Raw genomic sequence first — 13,869 nt, 5'->3', positions numbered from 1 at the left:
CACTGGAGGTACTGGTAGTAGTCTGTAAAGTCAGAGCTGCACAATTATGAGTGTGTACCGTGTGCCCAAAGTGAGCAAGGCATGACATTCCTGCCTTCACAGAACTTACATTCACAAAATAGAAATCAGTAAGCCGTCAGATTTTTTTAACGCGTCCAGGAAATGTGTTACAAATCTCCTACTTCTGTGTAGCCGTTTATCATTTAGAAAGGTTTAGTTTACCACACTGCATTCGTTCTTTACGACAACGTTGGGCAGTTAAGGAAAGGAACTCTGGGTCATTCGCTTAGTAAACACTGGAGCTGGATTTCACATCAAACCCACTGCTCACTCTTCCATCCAGTCCACATCCTCGCTCACAGGACCCCGCAGCTCAGCTGAATAGCACAAAGTAAGGACACAGTGGACACCTACGTTTGTTCGGTGAATGTAGGCATGTTCTCCCCAGTTGTATGGTGGCTTTTATGGAAGTTCTTATTAGCAGTTTTCTGTCCAAAGCTGAAATACTTTAGACTCAAACTGTAGTGTGCAAGAGGGGAGTTTGAGGAGCCTGACAACATGCAGGTTCCTGGGTCCCAGGGGAACCCACGAATCTGGGTCCTAGGTAGCACCCTGTTAGTTCTAGGACTGGGGCTCAAAGGCGCCATGTCAAAGGTAACACAGCAACTAGACCCAGAACAAGGAAAAGCCTCATGTTTACTAAGGAAAAATAAGCTAATGAGAGGAAGATGTTGGGGAAAGGGGAGATCATTTGTAGCATATTTTAATTTTAAATCACTTTGATACTTTCGCACAGTAAAGTGTAACTGTTTTCTTTGTACATAAATGTAAGATTCTCTGCGGAAACGTTTTGGATACTGACGTTACAGCTACATCATCTTTTGAAAGCAATACAAAAGTCTTATAGGTGACAGCTTGCTCAAGGTAGGCAGAATAAGGTATCCTAAAACAAACAGAATGGTTCTTTTAGGGACTTCAGTGAGATGTGGTGCGTTCCTGTAGTAACAAATGGGTTTGCAGGCCTGGTAAAGTTTTAGAATTCCGTGCCTACAGTGCGCCTGGCGCCCCACAACGTAAGCGTTTGAATGTAGATGTGCGTGCGGCAACTAAGAACTCATTCTAACGTTAACCTGTTTATTGAACAAAAACATAAGACCAGGATAAGTGTGTGATTCTTGAAAAGCATACTGGAGGGGAAAAAAATGCATTAGTGTCGAATGGATACTTTTGGCAAAAGAAGTTACTGCTTTTCATTCAACGATTTTGATAAAGTAAAAGCCCAGGGACTTGGATGATATTAGTGTCTGTGTGTTGTATTTTTTAGGCAGACTTTTGCCGAGTGATGAAATAAATTCTTTGAAGTAGTTTTCATTCAGAGCAGTTTTAACCCCCCCAACCCTACCCTTCTTAATTTTTTATTTTTTAGCCCCAGAGGCACCGCTGATGTTGATTATTACACCTTAGCTTGGGTTACTTGGAACTTGAGGCAGTGGAACTTGGCATTGAAAACTCCAAAGAAAGTTGTTTGTTTGGTTTTTGTTTTTTATGGTTTTGCTGTTTTAGAGGGAGGGAGAGAGACTCTTAAGCAGCCTCCACACGCAGTGCAGAGCTCCATCTCACAACCCTGAGATCACGACGCTTGACTGACTGAGCCACCCAGGTGCCCAAGAAAGATCATTTTAAAAGTTATGTGTTATGCTTTTAAGATATCTAATAGTTTCCTATATTATTCACATTAGATTTAAGAAACTAAGCCTATGACAACACTGAACAAAATGAAAGAGATTTGATGGACATAAATCAACCTTGCAATCTGGGTAATATCCAATTAGGTAGATGTTTACTTGTCTAAGTTTCTTAACCTGGAGAACATGAACTTGTGAAAGAGAAATGACATCCTTATTTCCACTTAACCTCTAATGAAATTAATTTTTCTTTCAATTATGAATATAAGCAACCAACCACAATAAGTTGTGACTGTGTCACCAAAGGAATCACAGATCTTTGTTACAACTGTTGCAGAAAACAAATTGTCAATCCATAACTATAAATTGTGCTTTTTAGTCTACCTTAAAAACCTGCCTAATTCTTAAAATAATTTGGTTTAAAAATTAAAGTATTATTTAATAATTTTAATTTCTTACAATGACCCACTAAGATAGTTTCTCTAAATCTTACTCTGCAACTTTAGTGATTGTAGATGTACATAATACTTCAGCAATCTAGCCCTTCTGATTGAGAGGAAGCCTGAGTGAGTCACCTAAGTTTGCAAAGGGTTTCTGTTCCCTTTGTACACTAAAGCTTTCAGTATTTTTTTAAATTTAGAAGTAAAAATAAGCAACTTTAAAAACAAAATAGCTTTTTAAAAAGATTTTATTTGAAAGGGGGAGGGGTGGAGGGAGAGGGACTAGTGGACTTCCTACTGAGCAGGGAGCACAATGCGGAGCTCGATCCCAGGCCCCTGAGATCATGACCTGAACCAAAGGCAGATGCTTAACCAACTGAGCCACCCAGGCGACCCTATTTTTTTTAGAGGGGGAGAGGGAGAGCAGAAGACTCCCCACAGAGCCCAAGGTGCAGCTTGAAGTCACAGCCCTGAGACCACAACCTGAACCAAAATCAAGAATCGGATGCTTAACTGACTGAGCCACCCAGGAGCCTCAAAATGTAGCTTTTTAAGAGGGTAATTTTAATATTTTAAAATTCCAAATAGGATACTAAATTTACAAAGGTATCAATTTTTATAATTTTTTGTTTTAAGATTTTATTTATTTGACAGAGACAGCCAGAGAGGGAACACAAACAGGGGGAGTGGGAGAGGGAGAAGCAGGCTTCCCGCTGAGCAGGGAGCCCGACGCGGGGCTTGACCCCAGGTCCCTGGGATCATGACCTGAGCCGAAGGCAGACGCTTAACGACTGAGCCACCCAGGCGCCCCTCTCAATTGTTTCTTTTTAAATATTTAGTTAACCATTTTTTTTTGTAACTACATTTTTACTACCTGGTTTTTATGTCATAAAATATTTAGTAACCTTTTTATATAGTTACTGGATAATAAGATGCTAGAATTCTTGGGGTGCCTGGGTGGCTCAGTCATTAAGCGTCTGCCTTCGGCTCAGGTCATGATCCCAGGGTCCTGGGATTGAGCCCCGCGTCGGGCTCCCTGCTCGGCGGGAAGCCTGCTTCTCCCTCTCCCACTCCCCCTGCTTGTGTTCCCTCTCTCGCTGTGTCTCTGTCAAACAAATAAAATCTTTAAAAGAAAAAAAAAAATGCTAGAATTTTTTTTTTTTTTTAAGATTTTGTTTGACAGAGGGAGACACAGCGAGAGAGGGAACACAAGCAGGGGGAGAGGGAGAAGCAGACTTCCCGCGGAGCAGGGAGCCCGATGTGGGACTCGATCCCAGGACCCTGGGACCATGACCTGAGCTGAAGGCAGATGCTTAACTAACTGAGCCACCCAGGTGCCCCAGATCCTAGAATTCGTTCAAGAAAAGTGAATATATACCAATGGTACAGAAATGATACTAGTCAATTATTCACATATAGTTTAGATCTTCAAAGAGTTTTCAAAACTCTAGGTGATGACTTGTATGTGACATAGTAATTAGCAATAATTCAGTAATAATCTGAAACCATTTTTTTTTTTAAAGATTTTATTTATTTATTTGACAGAGACACAGAGAGAAAGGGAACACAAGCAGGGGGAGTGGGAGAAGCAGGCTTCAGATGCGGGGCTCGATCCCAGGACCCTGGGACCATGACCTGAGCCGAAGGCAGACAACAACTGAGCCACCCAGGCACCCCTGAAGCATCACTAGTTCTTAAGTGCCTTGGCCTCCTTTAAAATAATTTACTCTAGTTTTTTTTTACCTTTTGTCTCCCTGTAAGGTAAGTATATGGTCTGATTTCAACCCCTGCCCCAGAAAAGGAATATGGAGTATTTTTACTAAAGATCCATTCTGTTTTCATCAGGCTTCTCTTTTAAGGCATCAAAGTCCAAATATTAATGTATAATTTTCTAAGCATGTCTAATGTGTAAGATGGGGGTGAACTCTGGCCATGGTGACAACCGCAGAACATACTTCACATTTTTGCCCTCCTGCGGAGTCGCTATTTACAAACTCTGAAGTGAAAAGAAATAGATGTAAACAGATATAATTCCGGCTAACAAGTTTGGTTTCTCAGTTTAATTGAATCCATTCCAGTTAATCTATTTCTCATTCACCTTACAGGAAAATAATACTTGTATAAAAGCCACAGCTTTGGTAAAGTAGGTTGTGCAGGATATGCGTTTTGAAAATGTGAGGTTAACAGACTGCTGTGATTTGTCTCAAGCTTGAGGAGAACCATTATGTCATGGAGCTGGGTCAAGTAGCACCCACCAGAATGCTTCCTGTGTTGTTTGTTGCAGCTGAGTCCACAAGCCTGTTTTTTTTCTTATGTCACATCGGGATGCTGTGCTTCACATTTTCTTCTTTTTAAAGGGAAAGACTCCGAGGATGTCTCTTCTTTCTGAGTAAAGATGACTGTAGGTATAATACATACCTATCATGGAGAAGGAAGTGGCAAAAGTAAGGCTGATTAACCATTTCTCTGGTTTTAAAATACAGTCAGAGTGCTGCCTGGAGTCTAATAAGGACAAGACACTTGCAAGGGAGACTCAAAAAAAAGGGAACTCTTAAACAAGGGTCCAGAAAGGGAAGTAAAGTTTTGTTTAAGGCAAGGAATTAATTTTCCCCTTTCTTGACGGTGGCTGTATCAGCCCTGCAGTTTCACATCTATCTTCTCCCTTATGCGTTGTTCTTATTTGTCTGATAATGACTGGCTCTAGAACAACGACCTTTGGGAATCTGTGAAGGTCAGAGCTGCAGAAAGTGAAATGTAATCACGGAAGTCTTTGCCAGTTAAACTTTCTTAACTGTTAAGTTTTTGTTCCACACATTTTTTCTTGTGTTTTTAGCACCTACTCTCACGTGCCTGCTGGGAAGTGCTAGCACATAAAACCAAACAGGAAACAAAATAGATACAAATGGCGCAGCCTGCTTGCTTTGACATCTAGGTTTTCTCTGTAGATCCCTGTATCCATAGTCAAACTTCTATGTTTCCTACACAACGCAGGTACGTTACCTGCTCGTAAACCTGTTCTTGTTTGTACGTGATATATTTGAACTTGTGATGTCCTGCAAAAAAGCATTGTAACTTCTAGGTGCTTTACTAACAAGGTCTAGTTCATTATTCTGGGCTTCCTCCTCTGTTTCTCCCATGTTCACAAACCTTTCTGTTAAAGTAGATAGCAGCAGAAAGCACAGGAAGAATGCAAAAACAAAACAGAAAAGCCACTTACCTATAAAGAGCATCATGAGATATATTTTCAGCACGTATGGGAAATAGATGGATAAGTCAAAGGGCAGCTTTGTGGAGTAAGTGCCAAATGATTCAAAATAAGGCAGCGACTGATAGATGGCAAATGCTGTTTAAAGAACAGAGAAGGAATTGTGAAACCTTCCCCTCATATTGCTACAGGGATGTGTATACATAAATGTCTACAGAGTCCAGGGTATTCTGAATTTTATAATGACAGTTGTGACAGGTGCTGACTCCCTTAGCTGAAGCTAAGGAATGATTCAACTGGCAAGGCCGTTATAGCAGCGTGACTTGAACTTTTGTCCATTTTATACTTGGTTATACCTACAGAGAAATAATTTCTGCTTTTTAAAAATGGTATCCCCAACTACTTGTCCCCTTCTCACAAATAGACAAATGAATTTGAAGAATGCTGCATAGAGTTTCTTCTTGGGAGTTTCAAAACACACATCAGTACAGTAGAGATTCTAAAAAGCTCTGCAATAAGGAAACTGGTTTTACTGAGCATTTCCTCAGCTTAACTGGCCTTGGAAGAGCTCCTCCTTCCTCCTTCCCCAACATCAGAACTTAAAGAATGGTAAGAAACTCTGGGAGAAATGGTGGCATAGGGAGATCCTGAGCTCACCTCATCCCATGGACACCCCAAGATAACAGCTATATCTATACAACTCTGAAAACAACCTAAAGACAGAACAGACCTTCCAGAGCTCATTGTAGAGAGAAGGTCACATGGAAAGGGGTAGGAGGGGTGGAATTGTGGTTGGTGCCCTGGTAAGACTAACCACAAAACGGAGGGACACCACAAGCATGGAGAAGCCAGGCTCCTGGCACTGGGGATCTGCACTGGGAACATGAGTCCCTATAACATCTGGCTTTGAAAACCAGTAGGGCTTAAAAATCAGCAGGATACAAGGTTAGTAGAGGGAAGGAAATTATAAAGATCAAAGCAGAAATAAACAGAGACTAAAAACAATAGAAAAGATCAATGAAACCAAGAGCTGGTCCTTTGAAAAGATAAAATTAATAAACCTTTAGCCAAACTCATCAAGAAAAAAGGAGAGGACCAAAATAAAATCAGAAACAAAACAGCAGAAATTATAAGACTTATGAAAATTTATATGCCAACAAATTGAACTCAGAATAAATTCCTAGAAACATGTACCTTTCCAAAATTGAATCAGGAAAAAAATATGTGAATACATTATTAGTAACAAAGTTGAACTGATAATTTAAAAAATCCCACAAAAGTCCAGGACCAGATGGATTTGCAGGTGAATTCTGAAAAACATTTAAGAGTTTATACATGTTCGTGACAATCTTTTCCAAAAAAATAGAAGAGGAAGGGAAGCTTCCAAATACATTCAGTGAGGCCAGCATTACCCTGGTATCAAAACCAGACAAAGACACTACCCCCCACCAATACAGGCTATCATCCATAATGAACTTACATGCAAAAATCCTCAACAAATTAGCAAACCACATTTAGTAATATTTCCCACAATTAAGTGGGACTGATTATGGGGATGCAAGGGTGATTCAATATTTGCAAATCAATGTGATACACAATTAACAAAATAAAGGATAAAAATCATCAGTAGATGAAAAAGCATTTGATGGAAATTCAGTATCTATTCATGATAAAAACTCAACCAAGTGGGTTTAGAGGGAATACTCCTCAACATAATAAAGGCTATATATAAAAAAGCCCAAAGCTAACATCATACTCAATGATAAAAATGGAGAGCTTTTCTTCTAAGATCAGGAACAAGTCAAGATGTCCACTCCTCCCACTTTATTCAGCATAGTTACTAGAAGTTCTATCAATCAGACAAGGAAATAAGAGGCCTCCAAATTAGCAAGGAAGAAGTTAAATTCACTGCACATGACATGATACTATACATAAAAATCCTAAAGACGTCACCAAGAAAAAAAAAAAACAGAAATAAATTCAGTAACGTTACAGGATACAAAATTAACACATAGAAATCAGTTGCATTTCTATACACTAAGAACAAAGTAGCAGAGAAATTAAAAAAAACAACAATCCCATTAATAAAATACCTAGGAATAAACTTAACCAAGGAGATGAAAGACCTATACTCTGAAAACTCTAAGACACTGATGAAAGAAACTGAAGATGATGCAAATGGAAAGATATACCATGCTCATGGATTGGAAGACTATCATTAAAACATCCGTACTACCCAAAGCAAACTACAGATTCAGTGCAATTCCTCTCAAAATACCAATAGCATTTTTCATAGACCTAGAACAAATAATCCTAAAGTTGGTATAGAATCACAAAAGACCTGGGGCACCTGGGTGGCTCAGTTGGTTAAGCAGCTGCCTTCAGCTCAGGTCATGATCCCAGGGCCCTGGGATTGAGCCCCACATCTCGCTCCTTGCTCAGTGGTGAGTCTGCTTCTCCCTCTCCCTCTGCTTTTCCCCCTGCTTGTGCTGTCAAATAAAAATCTTAAAAGAAAAAAAAAAAATCACAGAAGACCACAAATAGCCAAAGCAAACTTGAGAAAGAACACAGCTAGAGATATCACAACTGCATATTCCAAGATACATGACTAAGCTGGCATAATCAAAATAGTATACTACTGGCACAAAAACAGACATATAAAGGGGCACCTGGGTGGCACAGTCGGTTAAGCATCTGACTCTTGGTTTTGGCTCAAGTCATGATCTCAGGGTCACGAGATCAAGCTCCACACTGCGTTCCACACTCAGTGCAGAGTTTGCTTAAGACCCTTCCTCTTCAAAAAAAAAAAAAAAAAAAACTCGTCCCTCCCCCTGCTCTCTCTCTAAAATAAATAAATCTTTTTAAAAAATTAGGCATATAGGGGGCCTCTGGGTGGCTCAGCTGGTTAAGCATCCAATCTTAATCTCCACTCAGGTCTTGATCTCAGGGTTGTGAGTTCAAGTCCTGCACTGGGCTCCACAATGGGCATGGAGCCTACTTAAAAAAAAAAAAAAAGACATATAGGTTAATGGAACAGGATAGAGAACCAAGAAATAAACCCATGCCTATGTATCTTGTCATAACAAAAAAGGCAAGAATATACAATGGGGAAAAGGCAGTCTCTTCAATAAATGATGCTGGGAAAACTGAATAGCCACATTCAAAAGAAAAACTGGACTTCTTTCTTATATCATACACAAAAATAAACTCAATGGATTAAAGACCTAAATGTGAAACAGGAAACCATAAGTCTCCTAGAAGAAAACAGGCAGTACAGTCTTGGATATCTCCCTTAGCAACAGATTTATGGATAGGTCTCCTCAGGAAAGGGAAACAAAAGCAATATTAAACTATTGGGACTATACCAAAATAAAATTTTACACAGTAAAGGAAACCAACAAAACAGAAAGGCAACCTACCGAGTGGGAGAAGATATTTGCAAATTATTTATCTTAGAAGGCATTAATATTCAAAATATATGAAGAATTTATACAACACCAAAAACACAATTCAATTTGAAAATGTGCAGAAGATATGAACATGCATTTCTCTGAAGACATACAGATGCTCAACATCACTAATCATCTCAGAAATGCAAATCAAAATCACAATGAAGGGGCGCCTGGGTGGCTCAGTTCGTTAAGCGACTGCCTTCGGCTCAGGTCATGATCCTGGAGTCCAGGGATCGAGTCCTGCATCGGGCTCCCTGCTCGGCAGGGAGCCTGCTTCTGCCTCTGACCCTCCCCCCTCTCATGTGCTCTCTCTCTCTCATTCTCTCTGTCTCAAATAAATAAATAAAATCTTTAAAAAAAAAAATCACAATGAGATATTACCTCACACTTGTCAGGATGGCTAGTATCAAAAAGAAAAGTAACAAGTTTTGGTAAGGATGTGGAGAAAACGAAACCCTCTTGCTTGCACTATTGGTAGGAATGTAAATGGGTGCAGTCACTGTGAAAAACAGTAAAGAGGTTTAAAAAAAAAAATCAAATATAGAAATACCATATGATCCAGTATTTCCAAAACTGGATATTTACCCAAAGAAAACAAAAACATTAATTCAAGAAGATATACGCATCTGTTTATTGCAGCATGATTTACAATAGCCAAGATATGGAAGCAATCCAAGTGTCCATCAATAGTTGAATAAATATGTGTGTGTGTATATACACATACACACAACAGAATATTACTTAGCCATAAAAAAAGGAGATCTTACCATTTGCAAGAACATGGAGGGACCTAGAGAGTATTACACTAAGTAAAATAAGACACAAAAAGACAAAAGACATATGGTTTCACTTATTTATGGAATCTAAAAAACAAAAGCACAAAAAGCAGACAGACCCATAAATACAGAGACTTGATGGTTGCTACAAACGATGGGGTTGGGGGCTTGGGCAAAATGGGTGAAGGGGAGTGGGAGATAAAAGTTTCATTATGGAATCAATGAGTCACAGGGCTAAAAGCTACAGGATAAGCAATATAATCAGTAGCACTGTAACAGTGTTGTATGGTAAGAGACGGTAGCTACACTTGTGGTGAGCACAGCATAACAGAGTTGTTGAATCACTATGTTGTATACCTGAAACTACTGTAAAAATTGTCACCTATACTTCAATTAAAAAAAAAAAACCAGTGGCGCTTAACTCCAGGAGTGTTAAAAATCAGGAGGCTTAATGCCAGGAGAGTCAGAGGGGAATAGGAAACTGAGTCCCCACACTTACGAACCCAGCATAATAAGTAACTTGGCGGAGACACAGTGCAGAAGCAGCAGTTTGAAAAGTGCCTGGGGTATGTGTCATGGAAATTTATAGACTAGTCTTAGATTGTGTGCTGGAAGGGCAGGATCTTCAGATTTCTCTGGGAACAAAAGTGCTGACAGGGGGTACCTGGGTGGCTTAGTCATTAAGCGTCTGCCTTTGGCTCAGGTCATGATCCCGGGGTCCTAGGATTGAGCCCCGCATCGGACTCCCTGCCTGGTGGGAAGCCTGCTTCTCCCTCTCCCTCTGCCCCTGCTTGTGTTCCCTCTCTCGCTGTGTCTCTGTCAAATAATAAAATCTTTAAAATTAAAAAAAAAAAAAAAAGTGCTGACAGGTGCCATTTCTCTTCCCCTCCCCATGACTAGACACTTATGGGAGCCAGTGCTAATCCTCTATCTTGCTAGCACCATGTCACTGACCTGACCCATCCAACCTGCACCCTTCAGCAGGCAAATGGGCTCCTGCCTCCCACATCCTGCAGAAGGCCCTGGCAGGGACAAAGCTACTCCAAAGTGACTCCTACCATGGGGAGGGGGGAAATAAGTCCCACACACCAGTACACCCACAGTTTCAACAGCCCGGGATCTTAGCTGGCTGTGCAGGGAGTAAGCCCTGCACTTTGGTGCAACAGAAGTTCTGGCAGAGAGGCTAACTGGAGACACCTAGGCTGACTGCTGGTCTTCCCACCAACTAGTCACAGAGGCCTCAAACAGCCCTCTCAATGGTGTAGGGACCAAACGCTGCCCAGTATGCCCACAGCAGGCAAAGTGGGTCATGGCAGCTGGCTGAACTGAAAGCAACCATAGCTCAGCCACAACAGTAGGGCACATTTAGCCCACACAGCGGACATTCCTAAAGTGCCTGATTTTGAAGACCAAGGGGAAATTGTGCTAGAGGGCTCCACAGGACCTCTTCAACATAAGGCCACTTTTTTTTTTTAAAAGATTTTATTTATTTGACACAGAGACAGCAAGAGAGGGAACACAGCAGGGGGAGTGGGAGAGGGAGAAGCAGGCCTCCCACTGAGCAGGGAGTCTGATGCGGGGCTTGATCCCAGGACCCTGGGATCATGACCTGAGCCAAAGGCAGCCGCTTAACGACCGAGCCACCCAGGCGCCCTAAGGCCACTAACTTTCAAGACCAGGAGATGTAGCTGACTAATCTACTGCACAAAAACACACACAGAGTTAGACAAAATCAGGAGACAGAGGAATATGGCCCAAATGAAAGAACAAAATCACAGTAAAAGAGCTAAATGAAACAAGTAACTAATGTGCCTGATAAAGAGTTCCAAGTAATGGTCATAAAAATACTCGATGTGAAAAAAGAGTGGATGATCTCAGTGAGAACTTCAACAAAGAGAAAATATAAAAAAGAACCAGTTAGAGCTGAAGAATTCAAAAAATGAAATACACTGGAAGGAATCAAAAGCAGATCAGAGGATTCAGAACAGATCAACAATCTGGAAGACAGAGTAATGGAAAGTAATCAGGCTGCACAGCAAAAACAAAAAAGAATAAAAAATGAGATCAGTTAAGGGAACTCAACAACATCGTCAAGAGTAACAACATTCACATTATAGGGATCCCAGAAGAGAGAGAGAGAGAGAGAGAAGGGAGCAGAAAACTTACTTGAAGAAATAACTGAAAACTTCCCTAATCTAAGAAAGAAAAGAGACATCACACATTTTAGGAATCACAGAGAGCCCCTAATAAGATGAATCTAAGGAAGTCTACACCAAGATACATTATAATTAAAATGGCAAAAAGCAGTGATATAGAGTGAATTTTTAAAGGAGCAAGAGAAAAGAAAACCATTACACACAGGGAAATCCCCTACAACTATCAGCTGATTTTTTCAGCAGAAACTTTGCAGGCCAGACGGGAGTGGCATAATTAGACCAGGTGGCCCTAACAGATATATACAGAACATTCCATTAAAAAACAGAATATGCCTTCTTTTCAGGTGCATACAGATCATTCTCCAGGATACATCAAATGTTAGGCCGCAACACAAGTCTCAAAAATTTTAAAAAGACTGAAGTCCTATGAAGTGTTTTTTTCAACAACAGTATGAAACTAGAAATCAATTATAAAAATAATTTTTTTAGAGATTTTATTTATTTATTTGACAGAGAGACCAAGCACAAGCAGGGGGAGCAGCATAGGGAGAGGGAAAAGCATGCTCCCCACTGAGTAGGAAGCCCTATGCAGGGCTCGATCCCAGGACCCTGGGATCATGACATGAGCTGAAGGCAGACGCTTAACTGAGTCACCCAGGCGCCCCTAGAAATCAATTATAAAAACAACTCTGGAAAGAATACAAATACATGAAGGCTAAACTGCTATTAAACAATGAATGGGTCAACAAAGAAATCAAAGAGAAAATAAAAAAAAATACACAGACACAAATGAAAATGGAAACAATGCGGCCCCAAATCTTTGGGATGTGGCAAAAGCAGTTCTAAGAAGGAAGTTTATAGCAATACAGGCCTATCTCAACACACAAGAGAACTCTCAAACAACCTAAACTTATACCTAAAGGAGCTAGAAAAAGAACAAACCCCAAAGCTAGCAGAAAGCAGGAGGAAGGAAATAATAAAGACTATAGCAGAAATAAGTGAAAAGCTAAAAATAAACAAAACAAAAAAAGAGATAGAGCTGGTCCTTTGAAATACCAAAATTGATAATCCTTTAGCCAGACTCATCAGAAAAAAAGAGAACTAAAATAAAATTAAAAAGGAAGGAGAAGAAATAACCACTGATAGCAAAGAAATACAAAAGATTGTAAGAGAATATGAAAAATTATATGCCAATAAATTGGACAACCTAGAAGAAACATGATCAATTCTGAGAAATATACAATCTCCCAAAAGTGATTCAGGAAGAAACAGAAAATTTGAACAGACCAATTACTAGTAATGAAATTGAATCTGTAATCAAAAACTCCCAACAAACAAAAGTCTGGGACCATACAGCTTCACAGGTGAATTCTACCGAACATTTAAAGAAGTGTTAATACCTAGTCTCCAATTATTCTAAAAAATAGAAGAGGAAGGAAAACTTCCAAATTCATTCTACAAGGCCATCAATACCCTGATTTCAAAACCAAAGACACTGTTAAAAGAGGGAGAAAAAAAAAGAAAAAAAAAAAACAACCCAAAACCCTATAGCCAGGATCTCTGATGAACACAGTGCAAAAATCCTCAACAAAATATTAGCAAACTGCATACAACAATACATTAAAAAGATCATTCACCACGAACAAATGAGATTTATTCCAGAGATGCAAGGGTGATCCAATATTTGCAAATCAGTCAATGTGATGTATCACAGTGACAACAGGAAACATAAAACCCATAGGACCATTTCAATAGATGCAGATAAGCATTTGACAAAATACAGCATCCATTCATGATAAAAACTCTTAATGAAATGGGTTTAACATAATAAAGGCCATATGTGAAAAACCCACAGCTAACATCATACTCAATGCTGAAAATCAAGGTTTTTCTCTAAGATCAGGAACAAGACAAGGATGTTCACTCTCACCATTTTTATTCAACAGAGTACTGGAAGTCCTAGCTGCAGCAATCAGACAAGAAAAAAGAGGTTTCCAAATTGGCAAGGAAGAAGTTAAGCTAGCACATTTGCAGATGACATGCTACACCACATACAGAAAATCCTACAGACTCCACCAAAAAACTATTGGAACTGATAAATGAATTCAGTAAATTTACAGGATACAAAATTAACAGAGAATTGTTTCATTTCTAC

General features: G+C 39.8%; 1 protein-coding gene across 4 annotated transcripts in view; it reads right to left on the bottom strand.

Annotated features, from left to right (window-relative positions):
• Positions 1-3,867: 3,867 nt before the first annotated feature.
• Positions 3,868-13,869, bottom strand: part of HACD4 (3-hydroxyacyl-CoA dehydratase 4) — a 37,589-nt gene continuing 27,587 nt past the window's right edge. For all 4 annotated transcript variants that reach the window (XM_034987912.1, XM_034987913.1, XM_034987914.1 and 1 more), the window contains exons 6-7: positions 5,343-5,468; positions 3,868-4,543 (exon numbers count right to left, since the gene is read on the bottom strand). In XM_034987912.1, the coding sequence (XP_034843803.1) occupies positions 4,461-4,543; positions 5,343-5,468 (209 nt within the window). In that variant the 3' untranslated portion in view covers positions 3,868-4,460. The remainder of the gene's footprint in view (positions 4,544-5,342; positions 5,469-13,869) is intronic.

This window comes from Mirounga leonina, unplaced genomic scaffold, assembly GCF_011800145.1.
Source record: "Mirounga leonina isolate KUSES-001 unplaced genomic scaffold, KU_Mleo_1.0 Mir_447, whole genome shotgun sequence".
NCBI lineage: Eukaryota > Metazoa > Chordata > Mammalia > Carnivora > Phocidae > Mirounga > Mirounga leonina.
Note: the sequence above shows the minus strand (reverse complement) of the source record. Positions and strands in the feature narration are given on the sequence as shown.